Source organism: Haliotis cracherodii, unplaced genomic scaffold (genome assembly GCF_022045235.1).
Source record: "Haliotis cracherodii isolate W230 unplaced genomic scaffold, xgHalCrac1.p SCAF_4, whole genome shotgun sequence".
Lineage (NCBI taxonomy): Eukaryota > Metazoa > Mollusca > Gastropoda > Lepetellida > Haliotidae > Haliotis > Haliotis cracherodii.
The window spans coordinates 25,738,959-25,759,301 of record NW_027266297.1 but is presented as its reverse complement, the minus strand read 5'-3'; the positions used below and the strand labels follow the sequence as shown (position 1 = coordinate 25,759,301).

General features: G+C 41.8%; 1 protein-coding gene across 2 annotated transcripts in view; it reads left to right on the top strand.

The window, feature by feature from the left end:
* Positions 1–15,684, top strand: part of LOC139480125 (patched domain-containing protein 3-like) — a 35,634-nt gene extending 19,950 nt beyond the window's left edge. Inside the window, exons 13-19 of one of the 2 annotated variants that reach the window (XM_071263153.1) lie at positions 473–603; positions 1,195–1,341; positions 2,367–2,492; positions 2,665–2,809; positions 3,452–3,573; positions 3,717–3,884; positions 15,129–15,684. In XM_071263153.1, the coding sequence (XP_071119254.1) occupies positions 473–603; positions 1,195–1,341; positions 2,367–2,492; positions 2,665–2,809; positions 3,452–3,573; positions 3,717–3,884; positions 15,129–15,311 (1,022 nt within the window). In that variant the 3' untranslated portion in view covers positions 15,312–15,684. Of the gene's footprint in view, positions 1–472; positions 604–1,194; positions 1,342–2,366; positions 2,493–2,664; positions 2,810–3,451; positions 3,574–3,716; positions 3,885–7,749; positions 7,929–15,128 lie in introns of those variants that run through there. The other variant, XM_071263154.1, reaches the window with a different exon arrangement.
* Positions 15,685–20,343: the final 4,659 nt, after the last annotated feature.

Genomic DNA, 20,343 nt, shown 5'->3' with positions numbered 1-20,343 from the left:
AGATTATATTTGTGGCCTTCTATTAATTATTCGAATTTAAATTGATAATATTCCTTTTGACCCTGCTAACCTCAGACGGCACTGTTAATAAATTATTTTTCTGTCATCGTGATCTATGTTCGCATTTAACTAAAGTATCCAAATCTTATAAGTTACTATCTGCTTTCCAGTGGTATTTTGTCCCCCTGTAAGGCAATTGGGAATTTATTCACTAACTCGTTCGCTCATGTCGAAAACCCTGAGCCAGAATCATAAATGAGTTGACTACTCGACACCCATTCGTGACCTGTTTTTTATTGTATGTTAGAAGCGTTGCAAAACTTCCCTCTCAATCACTCACGAACTGTCACTGACACCGTTATAACTTGACGCCATTGGCACGAACATTTATCTATCTTCCTTTAATGCACTAATTACTGTGTACTTTCAAATAATCTGACTTTTTGACTGAAATATCCTCAATATGTTGTAGGGGTCGGGGCCGTCACTGACGAGGCCTCGTTTATCCAGTCAGTATTCGACTGGGCCCACCTTCCAGCCAACAGTAGGGTCCTGAGAGACATCAAGTTCACGAACGCTTCTGGAACGGCTACCGATATCGTGGTATGTTGTTTGTATGTGTGTGTATTTATTGAAGTATCCTACCAACAGGTGTTTGTATATCGAAATGTATTCCGAACACCAGTAGGTGTTTGGAAATCGCCCCATTTTTTATAGTAAGGCAGATTTTTTTGGGTCACTGTTTCAAGACATCCTGGCTCATCCTTGTGAAGGAGGAGGCAAAGATGTTTTTCTTTGACCCACATTTGTCAGGGCATCCGCTGAAACTTAATTGTACAAACTGAGACAATATTATGTTTATCACACGGGCATCTCAGACAACCCATGCAGGGTTACTAGGCTGCCATTATCAGCCTCTGGCCCGACTGTTGTTTTCTATAGCAATGAGGACATAGGAGGCCCTGTGATCTAAAGCGCCACCATCCGCTGTGCAGAGTTGCTTCCCTTAGTCGTGCTTGTGTGCACCATGTCCTGTGCTCGAGGGTTCCACCAAAGTGGTAAAATCTAAGACCCGCTTCATAACGGGCTTTCATCCCGCATCAAGCTGACACCTTGTGATATATACCTAAAATATGTTTAGGCGTTAAACCAAACTCCCTCCCTCAGCATCAATGCTGTTTTCTATTTCTCCAGGCAACCCGGATGGCCTTCCAGCACGTGGGCTTCCCCGACTCCCAGTCCGAGGTGAAGGCCATGGACACCATCAGGGAAGTCATATCCGGTATACTCCCCTCCTGCTTCCCTTACTCCAGGCGATACCAGGGCTGGGAGACGAACAAGGTGAGCTACACTTCCGTGTCAGAATACAACATTGTCACAGCTGTAACCCATCATCCTACAATTTCTTAAATGCATCTTATCAATACTATTATACCTTCAATCTTGTTCCTTTTTTCGAGTTAGAGTTGGCCTCCAGAAACCCATGCTTGTCTTAAGAGGCGATTAAATGGTCTGGATCTGCCACTTGGTTTATTTTGTGGTATCTTACCCCGACGGCTTGGAACGGTGTTATGGGGGCGGTCGGGTAGCCAAGTGGTTAAAGCGTTCGCTCGTCACGCCAAAGTCCCGGGTTCGATTCCCGATATGGGTACAATGTGTGAAGCCCATTTCTGGTGTCCCCGGCCCCGCCGTGATATTGCTGGAATATTGCTAAAAGCGGCGTAAAACCAAACTCACTCACTGGAACGTTGTTGATAGTTTCTATCACTGGCTTGTCAGACTCTAACTGCCATGTATGCTGCTACAGAGTATTTGAAAGCAGGTCCTGTAATTGTTTGATATTATTATTCTGGCCATTTGGGACTGTGGAGTAGACTAGTACATTTTGTGAAGACCATTTTGTGAAGAATCTAATTACATCTACTCTAGCATGATCCTTGAAAGTAAAAGCCCCAAAGAGATCTTAGAGCTACACCTGTTGTAAATCTATATTAAAGAACATGAATAGTCCTTCTAGATTCTCGACCCGTGAAGATCTGGGGTAGAATAGGTCTTCAGCAACCCATGCTTCCAGTAAAAGGCGACTATGCTTGTCGTTAGAGGCAACTAACGGGATCGGGTGGTCAGGCTCGCTGACTTTGTTGATGCATGTTATCGTGTCCCAATTGCGTGGATCGATGCTCATGATGTCAATCACTGGATTGACTGGTCCAGACTCGATTATTTACAGACCGCCGTCATAGAGCTGGAATATTGGTGAGTGCGGCCCTAAACAACAAACAAAATCAACAAACAAACAAAATTCTAGATTCTCACAGTGACCAGCGGACAAGTGGCACTGTTTAAATATCCTTGTTCTCCCCCAGGTAATCCAGTTGGAGCTCTATAGGAACTTGGGGCTGGCCTTTGCCTGTGTGTTTGTCGTCACCCTCATCCTCATCGCCAACTTCCTGACCAGCGTCCTCGTCTTCACCTGCGTCACCTTCACTCTGGTGAGAACAAAACTCTTCTTCACTAGAGACCACTCTGTTATCCCTCATACGTGGGGTTGGGTCACAGTATTGTATCAGTTTGTAAATGACTGATCAACAGATGTTCACATATGCAGCGTGTATAATCTTACTGTACAGACTGATGTTACATTTTCCTGCTTTTGCTTTTCAGGTGAATGTCGGCGGGTGCATGTACTTCTGGGGACTCACCATAGACACAGTGACAAGCATCATCCTCATCCTAGCTATAGGTCTTGCTGTGGATTACTCGGCTCACATAGGACATCAGTTCATGACGATCAGGGGCAGTAGACAAGGTAGGACATCAGTTAACGGCCGTCAGGGGCAGTAGACATTGTCACAAGGTAGGACATCAGTTAACGGCCGTCAGGGGCAGTAGACAAGGTAGGACATCAGTTAACGGCCGTCAGGGGCAGTAGGTATTACTGTAGAGTACTCGGCATATATATATGTTCGTCTTATTCAAACAGGCCATATTGTTTAAAATCTTAGCTATGCTTAAATATACTAGATCAATAAAGGATCATTCCAGGGATATCAGACCATGTTGTTTCTTATCCAGATTTCATTACTAGATATGTACCAGGATATAAATAATCTCCTTTCGCTTATTTTTTAAGTGATGTTCACGTGACAAATTGATACCTTTTTCTATTGTGGCAAGCACACAAGGTTACGGAGAATGTGCTTAATGCTCCTCAGGGTTGATTGCAATATTTTATTTTTCAGTTCCATGAAGACACTGTTATGAATGAAAGGAAGTCTATGATAACTTGATAATTTACGTGTCACTCTTTAAAAAGCGAAAAAATACCCAACACTTCCGTGATAATAAAAAGTTCTTCTAAAACTAGATTCCATTGTCCATTAAAATCCACATTCGTATACGTATGACTATCTTTTGGTGCTTGTTCTCATCAATGAGATGTTTGTTTCAGAGAGGATGCTGGAGACACTCGCTGAGATGGGCCCGCCAGTGTTTAACGGCGGCTTCAGCACCTTCCTCGCCTTCATCCTACTGGCCGGCAGCAACAGCTACGTCTTCACGACGTTCTTCAAGGTTCGTACAACACCGGATACCGCACGTATGGGATTGTATTACTTAAACCCAGACCATGTCAATCGTGAAGTTGTAAAACCTGTAAAAGACACCGTTTTAATCTTGGCATCAGACCGTACCCTTATTGGTTTATCTCACTACAGGTGTTCCTCCTGGTTGTATGTTTCGGGCTGTTCCATGGACTGATCTACCTCCCTGTCATACTGAGCTGGATCGGTCCCAGTCCCTACCTGTCTGCTGACCACGACTACCACCCGAATGAGACAGGGGTGGACCCTGCTGTCAAATCCGGATATGCTAATCAAGGCGCGGTGAGTCAATTTTATAATCATATACCTTCTTGGTGCACTGTTCTTTGGTGTTCACGAAGAGTAGGATGAATGCCATGGATACGATTAGATAAATATAAAATGTCAATGCTAGAGAATAACCAGTCTCGATTATCCAACGAAACAGTGAGTGAGTGAGTATGGTTTTACGCCGCTTTTAGCACTATTCCAGCAACATTGAAGCTGCCAGGACCCGAACTTCTGATAAACCTCGAAGTCTGGATGTAACTGAGAGTCAAAACACTTCTTTTCAATGAATAATTAGTTTTTATTCAAGTGGGTATAACACTGCCTTATATGGACAACACAATGCTTCCAAATAAGTAGATCCCTCTGAGCTTTAAGGGTTATTTGTAAGGACAAGTGTCAGGGCAAAATAATTAATGCCTGTAACTATAATGGTAGTTTACTGCTATAAATATATATATATGGATAACTTTACAGTTACTAAGATAGCAATTTGTGTCTGTGTTCAAAAATGCAGTCTATTTATAGAAATGATTATAAAAGGACAAGGGGAACTTTTGGGCTGAATTATCTGCCCTTTGATTGAAACTGACCTTTAGACTGCCAAAGTCCGAATGACCCAGAATGGATCTCATCGTATTTATAGGTGTAAGAAAATGGTCACATGTCTGTTATTGACCAATCAAATTACGAGAAATTAAGTCCCTTTACGTCCTTATTCCTTTGAGGGATCTACTTTCACAATGTACAATCACTGAAATAAAGAGGAAGGCAAACCATCTCAGGAGGTAATTTGGTATAAAAATGAGTATTTATACCAATCGATTAATTCTGTCAAATTGATTCACTAATTGCCTTCCAATATCACAAGATAAACAATTACATCCTGCTACGTTGAAGCTACGTCCTTGCTGCCTGCTGAGAGGACGTAATAACAACAAACAACATCGACTGGGAACTACGATGGACAATTCAAAGAGGAAGATTACAAATGTCAGGAGGCAATTGGAATTTATCTGATGCATAAGACGTTTAATAACACGAATTGGCCACTGGTATGCTTAGACAGAAGCACTGGATGTCATATTTATGAGAAACATGTTCATAAATAGTGACGCTAAATACTGCGCATGAATACATCAGCAAAGATGACATAGTTCCTGATGTCAGAATTAACAGTAACTTTAATACACGTCTTGACATATCATCAAATACGATTCTGGGTTCCTCTGGACATAGTTCATTAGATTTAATAAACTTTATAATGCAAAATACTAAGCATTAGCCAATTTCAGTAACTTCATCGCGACCTAAGCTAGCTGTCACAAAGTTAAAATGGCGGGCGTCGGCGAAACACGTAGCTCAGCCCTGATCACAAATTCACACTAATATGGATAAATATCAAGCTGCCAAGTGATTGTGATCTGTTTGTTGAAGAATGAAGGTATGGTTAATCTGTATGTGATGGTTAATTTGCGTAACTGTGTGCTTAGAACGATGAATTCTTCAAAAGTTACGGTCAATGCAAAACTCTTGAAACAAGTAAACAAGATCGTTTTGACAGGCACGTTGTTGACATCGATGCTTATGAGGTACTGGCACATCCTAAACAATATGCGTAACATGATGGCATGGACATATGATTATTTTTACGAGATAACAGTGTGCCATGAAGCTCTATAAAAGCATGCTATGATCCTCTGATAGATTTCTTACCAAAACGGGATTCAAAACATTGAATTACGTGAAAACGAGGTTGGCAAAAATATACTGATATATACCTGCAAAACTAATTACAGTTTACAGGATAATTATGATATAATTCGTGCACTGTAATATAACCATAAGAAATACAACAGGGACATATTTAGGAAATATTTCTAATTTTTACAAGCTGTCATAACGTACATATTTTATAATAAAGACACATTAATATTTATATATTCTTCGTGATGGCCATCACATCATCCCCCTCTTCAAAGATCAGGTCCCCTGATCTGCTAATCCGCTTCCAGACGAAGACGGATCCTTGCTGCATCGATAGAGTTGATGATCCTGTCTGTTTCCGTATTCCTATGGCGTTGGGCGGCTTGATGCATGAGGATTATGGCCCTGGCAGTCAGGCCGTTGATCTTGCCCAAGGAAATGTCAACCAAGGTCCGGTAATCGTAAAGACAGGCCTTCCTTGATGGTGAGTGGTCCTCTGTATGCAATAGGGTACCAGGGAGGGCAAGCATATTCCCTCTGTCATGCAAGTAGCTCCTTTCAATGCGAGGGACTCGTCCTTGGAGGCCCTCCTCCAGGGTCATGGCAGCAAATTCCCACTGGAGGAGTCTCTCCTCTGCACCGAGGGTCTCCCAGCTCCTAGGAGGCCAGGTGATGCTCCTGGCACCAGCAGAGAGCCGGATCTGATGGTGTGTCCAGTCCCTTCTGGCTGGGGGAACCAGTGGCATACAACCTGTTGTCAAGATCTTCTTGGCATCCCTCATGGTGTCCACTTCCCTTGGCCTTGGGAGAGCTGGGCCTTTGATGGTATCTTTTCTGTTCCTCTGTTCTTGGGACCTTTGATGAGGAATCCTTATGGGGAGACTCGATCTTTTCTTGGGCCTGGGGGAAGATTCCCTTGACGAAAAAGGGGATGTCCAGTGTGTAACCGAGTCTATCAGGTTCTTCTCTATCCCCAGAAGTGATGCCACGGTAGCTTTCCATGTCTCCAGTTGAGTCCCATCCATTTTCTGCCCCGATCCACTTGGCCTGGAGTTGGGTTCGGCCCTGCCAAGAGTCTTCATCCACCTTGTGAGGTTGACACGGATTCCGCATGGCTTCTTCTGAAATGCCTGCCTCGTACACAAACCCATCCCCAGGCGTATAGAACAGGACAGTAGCACCGTTCCTCTGGAGGAGGATGTCCTTAATCTCTAGTTGAGTAGAAGTGCCACACTTGCTTTGTGAAGGGTCGTAGTCTGGTGGTGTGTTCACTTCCAGTTCAAGACTTATGATTCCATCTGTAAATATGGACAGAGAATCATCTTGTACCTCCTGCACCTCCACTGGTAGGGTCTTTGTACACGTTTTAATGGTCTGCCATCCCTCCTCCCATTCTTCTTCTGTTCTTGGCATGCTGCCCTGCGTTGAGACCCAAAGAAGGACCATTTCCCTTGTCTTTGCTGAAAGTGCCGCATTCCAACCTGGAGCAGGTACCACCCTCACATACGATTCAGGATTAAGCGAAAACCATGTGGCATTGCTTTCTGATGTAAAGTCTGCGTCAAGTTCCTGTAGCTGTAGCTTGTGCTTGGCATCATAGTGCCTCTTCCACACCAAAACTCTTGAAAAGGACTGGAATGTAGGACACAGGATACAGGCTACCTTGAGCTTATGATGTGGTGCTGCTGCCAAATGATTCTTCAATTCTTTCTTCGTGGCAAAAGAATTGTCACATGTTCCGAGTCCACAGACATACGTGTGTGCCATCTTCAATGATTATGTGTATTGTGTAACACAAATGTTTTCTCTTAGACTCGCCTAAACATCCATTAATGCAACATATTATTCCAATTTAAATGCCATCATGTGTAATTATACTATTGATTATGTCTTAAGGTCAATACTCTACAACCCTGACACTGGTTTGCATGGATCTCTGATAAATATCTTAGCCTCACAGGACAATCATAGCTTCTATCTTTACACGGGTCACCTCCATCGGTTCTGTGTACTCCGTTCTCACACGATGCCCAGATCAAATGCCACAGAAAGAATGTAAACAACATCAAGTCAGCAGGTTCCAGGGTGATGAGGCCTAGTCTTACTGCGTTACATGATGGATCCATCATCGTTCGCTGCAGCACGTCCATCAACGCGTTCTTTCTGTTTGCAGATATCTGGCGCTGTATGATGACACAAGTTGAGGTTCCACCCTACAAAGCTTCAAGTCCTAGTACAGCTCCCTAAGATTTACCAGAGCAACCCATGCAAGCAATGGCTTCAGCACTGAAGCTCAAGATCCTTCTTCGGGACATTGATTATCCGATCCAACTATTTACATCGTAATAAAACTCCAACATTGTTAACAATAAACACAAACTTCTGAAGTTCAACTTTTCTTTAAGATATTGACAGGTTCTCAAGGACTAATCTTCTAGTTCCTTGAAGTTGACTGCTGACATCTTTTGATCCATGAGGGAAGGTTCTTCCCTCTGTAAAGTAGCAGCCAATCCACATGAAACACCTTAGAAGGTTGCTTAAGGGACCTTCTCACAAGGTAGGTGACATCATGTATCCTTTTCTCAATGAGATAGGGTCCTTTCCAACTTGAAGTGAGCCTCTGACAGACTCCACGAGATATGTTTCAACATCAGCCTGATCCCGAAGCTCTTCTGGCCTCCCAATGACTGCTTGCATGGGCAGAACTATCTCCTTTCCGAAGGCCATTTTGTTGGGTGTGCGCCCAGTACTGGAATGCATTGAAGCTCTGTAGGCCATCATTACTTGAGGCAAGTACTCGTCCCACCGCTTCTGATCCTTCTCACAATACATTGTGAGCATCTGGGCAAGGGTTTTGTTGAACCTTTCCACAGCTCCATTTGATTGTGGTCTGTAGCTAGTTGTCCTGGCCCTGTGGATCTGTAAAAAGTCACCGATGTTTTTGAAAAGCTTTGACTCGAATGTAGAGCCTTGGTCAGTGTGTATCTGCATAGGCACACCCAACCTACTGATGAACACATCCACAAAAGCCTTAGCGACTGTGACAGCTTCCTGGTTAGGGATAGCAACAGCTTCAGTCCACTTAGTGAAACAATCACTTATAACAAGGATGAAGTGACGTCCTAACTTTGTCAGGGGGAGAGGTCCTAAGATGTCCCAAGCAACTCGCTCCATAGCCTCTAAACTGTGTATTCCCCTAGAGGGGCCTTAAGGGGTCCCTTAGGTTGTTTCTTGGCTGTGCAATGGTCACAGGTTTGACAGTAATTCTCCACTTCACCCTTGAGACCTGGCCAGTAGAAAGAGAACTTGACTTTCTCCAGAGTCTTCTCTCTGCCCAAGTGTGCACTGGATGGAATGTCATGATAGTACTTCAAAACATCATCTTTCAGGCTCTGAGGAACAATCATCTGCTGTCGGGATTCATCATCTTCAATCCATAAGCGATAAATCAATCCAGAGTAAACATTCAGCCGATCCCAGTGTCTCCAGAGAGTCTTGATAGTGGATGACATATGAGAGATTTCCTTCCACTCGGGCTTTTTTCCTGCTTCTTTGGCAGCAAGCAAAATCCCCACGTTTGCATCAGCCAACTGCTTCTGCCTGATTTCTGGGAGTGTCCAGTCTTCAAGAGAAACCAATGGTTCACAGGGTTGGTTCATATGGCTCCTAGTAACTGCTCTGTTCAATTCTGTGAAGCTATCTGCTTGTGGGCTCTTGTCCTCTGAGACCATCTGATTTCCCTCTTCATCTGACGAGTCTCCCAGCTCCTGCTCTACTTCCTTTCTGAGACATGCTTTACAAGGGTTTCGTGACAGAGCGTCAGCATTTAGATGTTTTCTGCCCTGCCTATGGATGACCATGAGGTTGTATGTTCCAAGTTCTTCAAGCCACCTGGCAACCTGTCCTGTTGGCTTCTTCAGGCTGCGCATCCAGCTGACAGCTGCATTATCTGTTCTGAGTAAAACCTCCTGTCCATATAAGTAGGAATGAAAGTGCTTAAGAGCATTCACCACAGCAAGAAGTTCCTTACGAGTGACACAATACTTTCTTTCATGACAGTTCAGGGACTTGCTCATGTAAGCAATGACCCTCTCTGTACCATCTTGCTCCTGAGAAAGTACAGCTCCTGTTGCTTTGTCACTTGCATCCGTGTCCAAAATAAATTTGGTTCCAGGTATAGGGTACGACAAAATTGGTGCTGAAGTCAGTGCTTCCTTGAGGTGTTGGAAAGCATTCGAGCACTCTTCTGTCCAGGAAAATGTTACCCTCTTTTCTACTAGCTGCTCTAACTGTTTGGCTATTTCGACAAACTTCTCTACAAATTTCCTGTTATAGGAACATAATCCAAGGAAACGCCTCATCTGCTTGGCTGTTTTTGGCACTGGCCAGTTCTGCACAGCAGATGTCTTTTCTGGATCTGTTTCAATGCCTTTCTCTGACACAATGAAGAAGCACTTTGATGGTTTCAGCTTCAGACCAGCCCCTAGTGGTCTTTCAAAGACATGTTCCAACCTTTGTAAAGCTTGTGGCACTTCTATTGCTCCAACAATAATATCGTCAATGAAAAGTAGACATTCCTCCCATTGCAGTCCCCGGAGCACTTCTTCCATTAGTCTTTCAAAAGTTGATGGTGCATTCGCTAGACTGAATGGCATCAGCGTAAAGTGATAGAGTCCGAGTCCAGTCGTGAATGCTGTTTTCTCCTTGTCTTCGTCCACCACACCTATCTGCCAGAACCCTGAGTTTAAGTCGATACGCAAAAGTGCATGGATCCATCTTTCTTTCGTACTAGGACCACAGGGGATGCCCAGGCACTGGTTGAAGGTTCAATTACTCCCCGTTTAAGCATCTTCTGGATCTCTTCTTTGTCAATTTCCCTTTTACCAAAAGGTTGCTGTCTTGGAGGTTGTCTAATGGGACAGGCTGTTCCAGTGTTAATGCGATGTTCCACCTTTGAAGTTCTGCCAAGGTCAGCTGATGAAGTTGCAAAGACTTGTTGGTATCTTGCAAGAAGAATTGCAAAATCTTCACTCTCATCCATAGAGAGATGTTGGGAGCTTCTTTGCCAAAGGTCCTTGAAGTGCTCAGGAAGAGGCGTACATTGTAAGCTTGAAATATCAGCATTGTAGTTGCAATGGACTGAGGCACATCTGTCTTGTTCTTCCAGCTGAATGTACAGTGACTCTGCTACTCCCACAACCATGTTACAGTGGAGTGTGACTTCATCAGGACTGAAGTTAAAGACATTGATTTTCTGGACCTCTTCAGATGTATCTACTACGCACTCTGGTACATGGACTCCAGGCGGAAGATCCCTTTTTCCTGCTATAATACCAGCTGGATACCTGGGTATCTTCATCGTTATCCAGGATCCTGAATGAGGTGGATTAACTGTGGTCTCACTCACTTCAACACAACAACTCATTTCAGCTTCGGATGAAATCCAACAATTTAAGGAAGAATCCCCTGAATTGAGCTTTAGACGTTTGTAGTCGATGGCACTCACATGCTTTAAGAGGAAATCTTGACCCAGGATTGCATCTGGAATTACATCACACACAAAGATAGGATGTGTGTAATTTTGTCCATGTCAGCATGCCCTTCAATCTTTAAACCTGTTCCATCCACTCCTGCGACTTTAATGGTCCCTTGCTGGAGAAAAGGAGCATCTTCCAACTTGATCTGGTCAAATATCCTCTTTGATAATATTGTCATGGTTGACCCACTGTCAACAAGGACATTTGCTTCTACACCATATATGACACCCTGAATGTAGAATCAATTATCCAAACCCCCCTTAGAGTTCCCAGTCAGTCCATCTCGGATAGCAGCATCTTCAGGCCTTGAATTCCCTGTCTCCCCATGGCCTACTGAGTCGACAGGATGGCTTTTCCCTGCGTCCCTGCAGATCCGGCATTAAAGGTGGACATCTGTTCCTGGCACCTTTTGTATATTGGGCAGTCTCTCATAAAATGTTCCCTTGATTTGCAGATGAAACAAGTTCTCTGACTTTGAGGTCGGTAATTTCTCTTCTCATATCTGAAGTTGTTGCCCTTTTCAAGCTTCTCTAACCTTCCCATGATCTTATGCAGCACTTCACCCTGCAGATCTTCATTTGGCCTGGGTGCGCTCTCAAGTTCCATAGGAGCAAGCCCTCCTTCATTTCTGTTCCCTACTGCCCTGACTTGTCTCTTCTTATCTCGATGGTCGCCAACCAATGCCTCAAACCTTTCAATCACCTCCACCGCTCCTGAAAGAGTCCTGCATCCTCTGTCAATGCAATGAAACTTAAGCTCTGGTGAGACTGGCTTGTATAGCTGATTAAGGGCAATAGCTTCCTGTGCCCTGCTGTCTAAGTCAATGTATGCCCTTTGGGTCATCTGACTTAGGTCATTGGCCAAAGCAGCAACTGACTCAGCATTCTGTCTCTGTCTGACTTCTAGGCTTGAAAGCCATAAGCTCTGTTGTCTCTCACTCCCAAATCGGTGGTTGAGGTTCCTAACTAGCATGTGCAGTGACCTCTTCTCGTGCGGGGTCAGTCCCATGTAGAATGTCCTAGCAACCCCCTTCAGGCTGGCAGCAAGAACTAAGAGTTGCTGGTCCATAGGCCAGTCACCGAGTTCTGCACAGTTCTTGAAGTGTGACAGGTACTCCTCCCAGTCTGTTGTCCCATCATAGAAATCTGGCCTGATTGTGAAGGGTACTCTTCTTCTAGGTATGACCATTGGTCTCCTAGGTGTTGCATCATCTCTATGGTGTACTCTGACCTCGTCATTGGATCTGCTTGGCTCTTCATCAAGTGATTCAGCCTCTTCATACAGTTCATCAAGTGTCTCCTCTTCAAAAGATATGTCCCCTTGTCCTTCTTCTGCTGTGGTTTGATGACACTTGTCAAAAGAAACTTCTGCGTTTGGAGATGAAACTGTAGCCATCTTGTCACTGGTCCTAACTGGTCCCTTGGTTCGTATCAAGGATGTTTAAAAATATAAACATCCCACTTCTGACACCAGTTTGTAGCGGCCCGGACCCGAACTTCTGATAAACCTCGAAGTCAGGATGTAACTGAGAGTCAAAACACTTCTTTTCAATGAATAATTAGTTTTTATTCATGTGGGTATAACAATGCCTTATATGGACAACACAATGCTTCCAAATAAGTAGATCCATCTGAGCTTTAAGGGTTATTTGTAAGGACTAGTGTCAGGGCAAAATAATTAATGCCTGTAACTATAATGGTAGTTTACTGCTATAAATATATATATATGGATGACTTCTTTATCTGAATAACTTTACAGTTACTAAGATAGCAATTTGTGTCTGTGTTCAAAAATGCAGTCTATTTATAGAAATGATTACATTAGGACAAGGGGAACTTTTGGGCTGAATTATCTGCCCTTTGATTGAAACTGACCTTTAGACTGCCAAAGTCCGAATGACCCAGAATGGATCTCATCGTATTTATAGGTGTAAGAAAATGGTCACATGTCTGTTATTGACCAATCAAATTACGAGAAATAACGTCCCTTTACGTCCTTATTCCTTTGAGGGATCTACTTTCACAATGTACAATCACTGAAATAAAGAGGAAGGCAAACCATCTCAGGAGGTAATTTGGTATAAAAATGAGTATTTATACCAATCGATTAATTCTGTCTAATTGATTCACTAATTGCCTTCCAATATCACAAGATAAACAATTACATCCTGCTACGTCGAAGCTACGTCCTTGCTGCCTGCCGAGAGGACGTAATAACAACAAGCAACATCGACTGGGAACTACGATGGACAATTCAAAGAGGAAGATTACAAATGTCAGGAGGCAATTGGAATTTATCTGATGCATAAGACGTTTAATAACACGAATTGGCCACTGGTATGCTTTGACAGAAGCACTGGATGTCATATTTATGAGAAACATGTTCATAAATAGTGACGCTAAATACTGCGCATGAATACATCAGCAAAGATTACATAGTTCCTGATGTCAGAATTAACAGTAACTTTAATACACGTCTTGACATATCATCAAATACGATTCTGGGTTCCTCTGGACATAGTTCATTAGATTAAATAAACTTTATAATGCAAAATACTAAGCATTAGCCAAATTCAGTAACTTCATCGCGACCTAAGCTAGCTGTCACAAAGTTAAAATGGCGGGCGTCGGCGAAACACGTAGCTCAGCCCTGATCACAAATTCACACAAATATGGATAAATATCAAGCTGCCAAGTGATTGTGATCTGTTTGTTGAAGAATGAAGGTATGGTTAATCTGTATGTGATGGTTAATTTGCGTAACTGTGTGCTTAGAACGATGAATTCTTCAAAAGTTACGGTCAATGCAAAACTCTTGAAACAAGTAAACAAGATCGTTTTGACAGGCACGTTGTTGACATCGATGCTTATGAGGTACTGGCACATCCTAAACAATATGCGTAACATGATGGCATGGACATATGATTATTTTTACGAGATTACAGTGTGCCATGAAGCTCTATAAAAGCATGCTATGATCCTCTGATAGATTTCTTACCAAAGCGGGATTCAAAACATTGAATTACGTGAAAACGAGGTTGGCAAAAATATACTGATATATACCTGCAAAACTAATTACAGTTTACAGGATAATTATGATATAATTCGTGCACTGTAATATAACCATAAGAAATACAACAGGGACATATTTAGGAAATATTTCTAATTTTTACAAGCTGTCATAACGTACATATTTTATATATTCTTCGTGATGGTCATCACAATATCACGGCGGGGGACACCAGAAATGGGCTTCACACATTGTACCCATGTCGGGAATCGAACCCGGGTCTTCGGCGTGACGAGCGAACGCTGTAACCACTAGGTTAGCCGACCGCCCCCCATCGAAACAGATTCCATGGGGCGTAAGAGGCAATATAGCAGTGAAAATTATATGCATGGATCACTGAAAGAAGAGGGTATCTGTGTAAAAAAACCACTGGGATGGACTCAGAACAAGTCCTCTGTGGTTAGTGGATAAGCTGATTATTGGATTCGGTTGAAAAGTGTATTAACCATCAGTGTATTTTCATTGCATTTGAATTGAACTATAAGCTGCCTGGTGCCATGTTATGTTGTACTCAAAGAGTAAGGGGCGACTAACGGGATCTGGTGGTCAGACTCGGTGACTTGGTTTCAGGTCATCGTATCCCAGTTGCGTGGATCGATGCTCATGATGTCAATCAGTGGATTGTCTGGTTCAGACTCGAATATTTACAGACCGCCGTCATACGGCTGGCATTGTGCACAGTACTGCGTTAAACAACAAAGACCATGTACTCTGAGTAACGTCTCTGTCTGATGTCTGGAGCCACTGATTTGTGGTTCGGTTCCCCTAGATTATATATGACCCTTGGTTTGTCAGCACCATGCCTGTGCTCGTGGGTTCCACTGAAGTGGTAAGGTCTAGGAGAAGCATTACTGTTGAAGTATCCTAAAACATTGAGTGAACATAATGTGATATAAACAAAACTTAAACACATCATTGGCAAGTTCATATGTTTGTATACTTTCAGGCAACCATTGGGTCGCCACCCCCGGAACCCCTTCCTGACTATGACAAACCAGCCATGAACGGCTTCTCCAGAAGGATGACCCCCAATGGCACGTCTCTATACACAACCACCCCTCCCATCCCTCCACCAGACTACACCCCGCCCATGTCAACACGGAAATCTATACCACGTGTTAGCACATGATCCTGCTCGCCAGGATGGACAGAGGACAATCATCTGAATGCAGTCTTCATCACTGTGGCGAAAGTCATGCTCCGGACTGTACACACAAAACGACATTGGTGACATGACTACGACTATGTTGAAATGCAGGTGTCATACTCATAATGCCAATAACATCTTGTGGAAGAGCCTGATGGACCAATGGTGTCACAGATTCTGGTGACAGTTTGTTTGTAATGTGAAATTAACCTCACATCATGTAATCTGTGATATATGCTGTGTTTTCTTGACGTTTGGTTGATGTGCATAAACACATGTTTCGGACTATCAGCAGCGTGATGCTGGGCATAATAACATGGGGTATTCAGACACGTTAGTGCTCACTCGGGTCATATATATATATATATATATATATATATATATATATATATATATATATATATATATTATATGTGTATATGTGTGTGTGTGTGTGTGTGTGTGTGTATAATATATATATATATATATATATATATATATATATATATATATATATATATATATATATATATATATATGACACGAACGTTCCTGAGTGAAGTGCACTAGTGATGGCTGACCAACGACATATATACGGGTTCGGGTTCGAATCCGGTTCGAATAAATATGTGATTGATTTTACAATGTAAAGTTCACGAAATATAGTTAACCACTAACACAGTGATCCTATTGCAGAATAGGTAGTTACTTGTAATTGGTGACTTTGAAACGTAAATCCTACAATATATATTTCATGTAAATATGGTTATCATATCATGCTGAATAGGTTGTAAATGTATTTGACAACCATCAAGTGTTGTTATTATGAATATGGTGATCAAATTGTGACACTGGTGACCACCTTACACTGTCGATATCATGAATACAGTGATCCCCTAACATAGTGATCGATCCCTTTGGGCATAAGATGTAAATATATACCAGTAACTGACAACTTCAAATGTGAAATTTCCGACAGAGCAGGAAACAAAGTTAAGTGGTCGATAGAATTGTCGACTTAAACACGTTTCTTGACACAATTCTTTTAATGACAGTTCTGTTGACATTTTCCGTAAAATATTTATTATCCATTTAAACACCAAACTGCGATAAATCAAATTAATCACACCATGGAGTCTGTACCTATACAGATTCCCAGGGCCCCGTTCCACAAAGCGATATTAGCGTTAAGATGATCGTAACTCCCATACTTTAACATAGGCTTACGATGATCGTAGCGCTAAGATCGCTTTGTGGAACGGGGCCCTGCTCAGATTCATCATGTGTATTGTTAATAAGCCTTCATGTTGTGACGGTAATTGCAGTAAGTTCAAAGACGTATGGTCAGTTCACGAAGATTGAAAGAAATTATCTATTTAACATGCGCCCCCTATTACTGGTGACCACAGACAGGCCCTCTTTAATCACTGACAGCCTGCTGACTCAGAAACAGTTCACATGGTGTATCTGTGTTACAGCGCTGTGGTGCCTCGCTTTAGGGTTCGTGGTATTTCAGTTATGACAGGGCTGAATAAATATTTGTAAATATTTGATTCAAATTTTTATATTTTCAAGGATCTCATGTTTACTTCGTGGTATTGAACTTTCTCGATTATTATTATAATTGAGTCGACGTAATATTTTGATGTCATTATTCATGTTATGATATGTCCCCTTTACGATCAGAACCGATATTTGTGAAATTCATAAACAGATAACGATTTGGGTTTATATTTAAAAGAATTGAACTTCGTCGCAGACTTCCAGCATCTGTGATATTAATTGTTTAGTTTCATTTGTTACTAATAATAGTTTGATAATCGTGAGTGATTCAATAAAAAAAATCACTGTTCGTCGAAGTTTCAAATTTGATTTAATTAAAATATATTTTACGCGTCGTCAGTGGTGTCACTGTGAAGGGGCGTGTCCCCACGTGCCCTATGTGCGGTTCTATACAAGGGCTGGTCCCTTGTTTTTTGTTTCCTCTCGAATATTTATCCCTTTTTTATGGAGAAATTGACAGCTACATTCTTGCCAGTGTTAGAGCGTATATTTTTTTATTTTACTTATCAACAAGTTTTAGATTTTGAAGCTGAACAAGTTTTAGATTCTGAAGCACATTTTGCATGATACATGTGTACTTATGTCACGTGAACCAGTAATGAGAGGATTTATAGAATTTATATGATGGCATTATTTGGACCTGTTGATGAACAATGTTTTGAAAACAAGAATCTCGATGATTTTGCAGCTATATTCATCTGTACAAATGTGGTGGAATTATCACAGTATTGAGTATAATAGTTTTCCCGCATAGTTTGTCAGTGACATTGAAACTGAACGAGGTGATATAAAAACATATATATTGTTGAAATTTTCCATCTGTTACTTGTGCTACCTTTCATTGCGACACTGTAGAGACATTATCGACAATAAACAGTACTCGTCACCAAGTCGTTATCAAATTATTGAACAATGATTAATATATATTTGTTTGCATGACCATCTCTCACGGCTTGGTAACGTTAATAAAGGCATATCAACATTATAATCATATTCACCATCATCGTTATTATCACAATCCTTGAGAAAAGAACGTTTTTCTGTTTCGGTGTGAATAATAATTCGATCACACCTGTTTTTGTGTCAATGAACACATGAACCGTGTCACCAAGCCTTGTATCTGAGGTTTGCTTGGTATTGCATTGCTTCTTCGTTTCTGGGTTAAAAGTGGACTGACACAACTGCTTCATCAAATAGCATTATGACGATACTGATGGGTATTTATGTTTAGGTTAATGTAGACTGATGAATTTTTCCCTGAGCTAAGGTAATTTCAATAACCTCACATGGATTTACGACAGTCGTAGCGCTGAGGTTCTTTTTGTACAACGATACCCTGATGTCTCCTGGGTGCCGTTGTACAAAGCGATCTTAGCATTAAGGTGATCGTAACTCCCATATCTTAACATAGACGTACGACAGTCGTAGCGCTAAGGTTGTTTTGTACAACGGCATCATGGTCAGTAGAGGGTCCAGTGGTCAATGTGTTCGAATCTCACAGGCTTAAGGCTCTCACAGAAGGCTTAAGTTCCCGCATGCTATAGTTATGGTGTACCCACATGATACGGCTGAATAATTGCTGAAAGAGGACAAAATATCCACACTTTTTTAAAACTACAAGGAAGAATATGACATATTGGGCCCATTACAAATTTCAAATGTTTAAGTGACCGAAAACTTTAATGTGTTCATATGACTAACAACTTGCAACTTTGGCCTTTTTCTTACTATTGTCTGACTTTCTGTCTGACTGCGTTTTCGCTGACTTCGTCAGTGGTAAGGACAACAATGGTTAACAGAATTCCATCACGCTTCTATTGTAATACCTGGTAAGTATGCCAAATAAATTGTTTAAAGAATAGGTATCGTTTTTTTTCTAAAAATCAGAACTCATAAAGCATGTTATACACTGGTTGAACGTATCAATATTCACTGTTCACTTTTTATAAAAGCCTTTTTGAACTAACCACGAGGGTAAACTCACTTTCGGGATCTCAATAGGGATATAGAACCTATTTGTGTTGATCACTGTATATCATCATCAGTAGTATTGGAGCATGCTATATATGAATGCCAGGACTAACACAGTGTATATATCAGGATGTCATAACTAGTAAATTGCTGATTATGCGGAAAAGGTCTCATCATCATCATCATAAACTGGTGATAAAATGATATTATTTCAACATTCCGTCACCGCCGCTTTTGTGAAATTTGTTTATATCATCATCATCATCATCATCATCATCATCATCATGTGTGTTTTATTTTCATGAATAAAAAAATCAACATGTTGTATGACTTATATTTCCTGTATCTAATGGTATAGTGAATGATGGTTACCGACGCAGCAATTTATCTTTTTAACACGATTGCCTGCAAATATTCTGGACCAGACAAACCCGTGACGCCCGGGAACGCATGACCAATCCATCTTTTTTACCTGGCTCTTTCAAGCAGGGATCCTGGAGAAAAAAATGTCCACCATATTCCCACAGCTGCTAAGTAATAATATTGGTGGTACATATTGTAGTATATTAATACTATTTAACATTTCAGTTTCTTTACATCACACATCAAATCGCTGCCGCTGCTAATTTCCTCAAACCAATGACACGGTAATTTGCATATTGATACGTGAAATGATCTTACTGAAAAAATAAAATTCGAAAGTTGATATAAAACATCAACGCCAGAGATATAATCTCTGATATAAAAAGTTAACAATAGATCCTGTTTCTGGCAGATATTTGAGCTATACACTGGCTTTTATACCAGTAATACAACAGCCGTTTCAATTGAAATCTTTTCGCTTTGTTGTATGTCTCTTTCTACATCGCGCGGGGCATGATGTCCTACCTTAATGGTTCATTTGACACAACCAAAAGATATGTATATCATTATTATACGATGATTAGACCAGCTGTTGAGCAACGCATCCTGTACGAAAGGCATGCCCCAGAGAAGAACTGTAGCCAGCAACAATGGTGAGAACTGATAGGATTCGCTCGTTGACCGCAGTGCATGACTCTGTGTCCAGACGATGTGTCACAGTGACGAGTACACGTTTTGTTTGTTGTTTAACGCCACACTCAGCACTATTCCAGCTATATGACGGCGGTCTGTAAATAATCGAGTCTGGACCAGACAATCCAGTAACTGACATCATAAGCATTGATCCTGGCAATTAGGATCGATGACATGCATCAACCAGGTCAGCGAGCCTGACCACCCGATCCCGTTAGTCGCCTTTTACGACAAGCACAGTCGCCTTTTACGGCAAGCATGGGTTGCTGAAGACCTATTCTGTCCCGGATCTTCATGTTAGTAGTAAGAATAACCATACCATACCATACCATACCATACCATACCATACCATACCATACTTAAATGTTGCAGGGGTGGTCGGGTAGCTAGTGGTAAAAGCGTTCGCTCGTCACGCCGAAGACCCGGGTTCGTTTCCCGACATGGG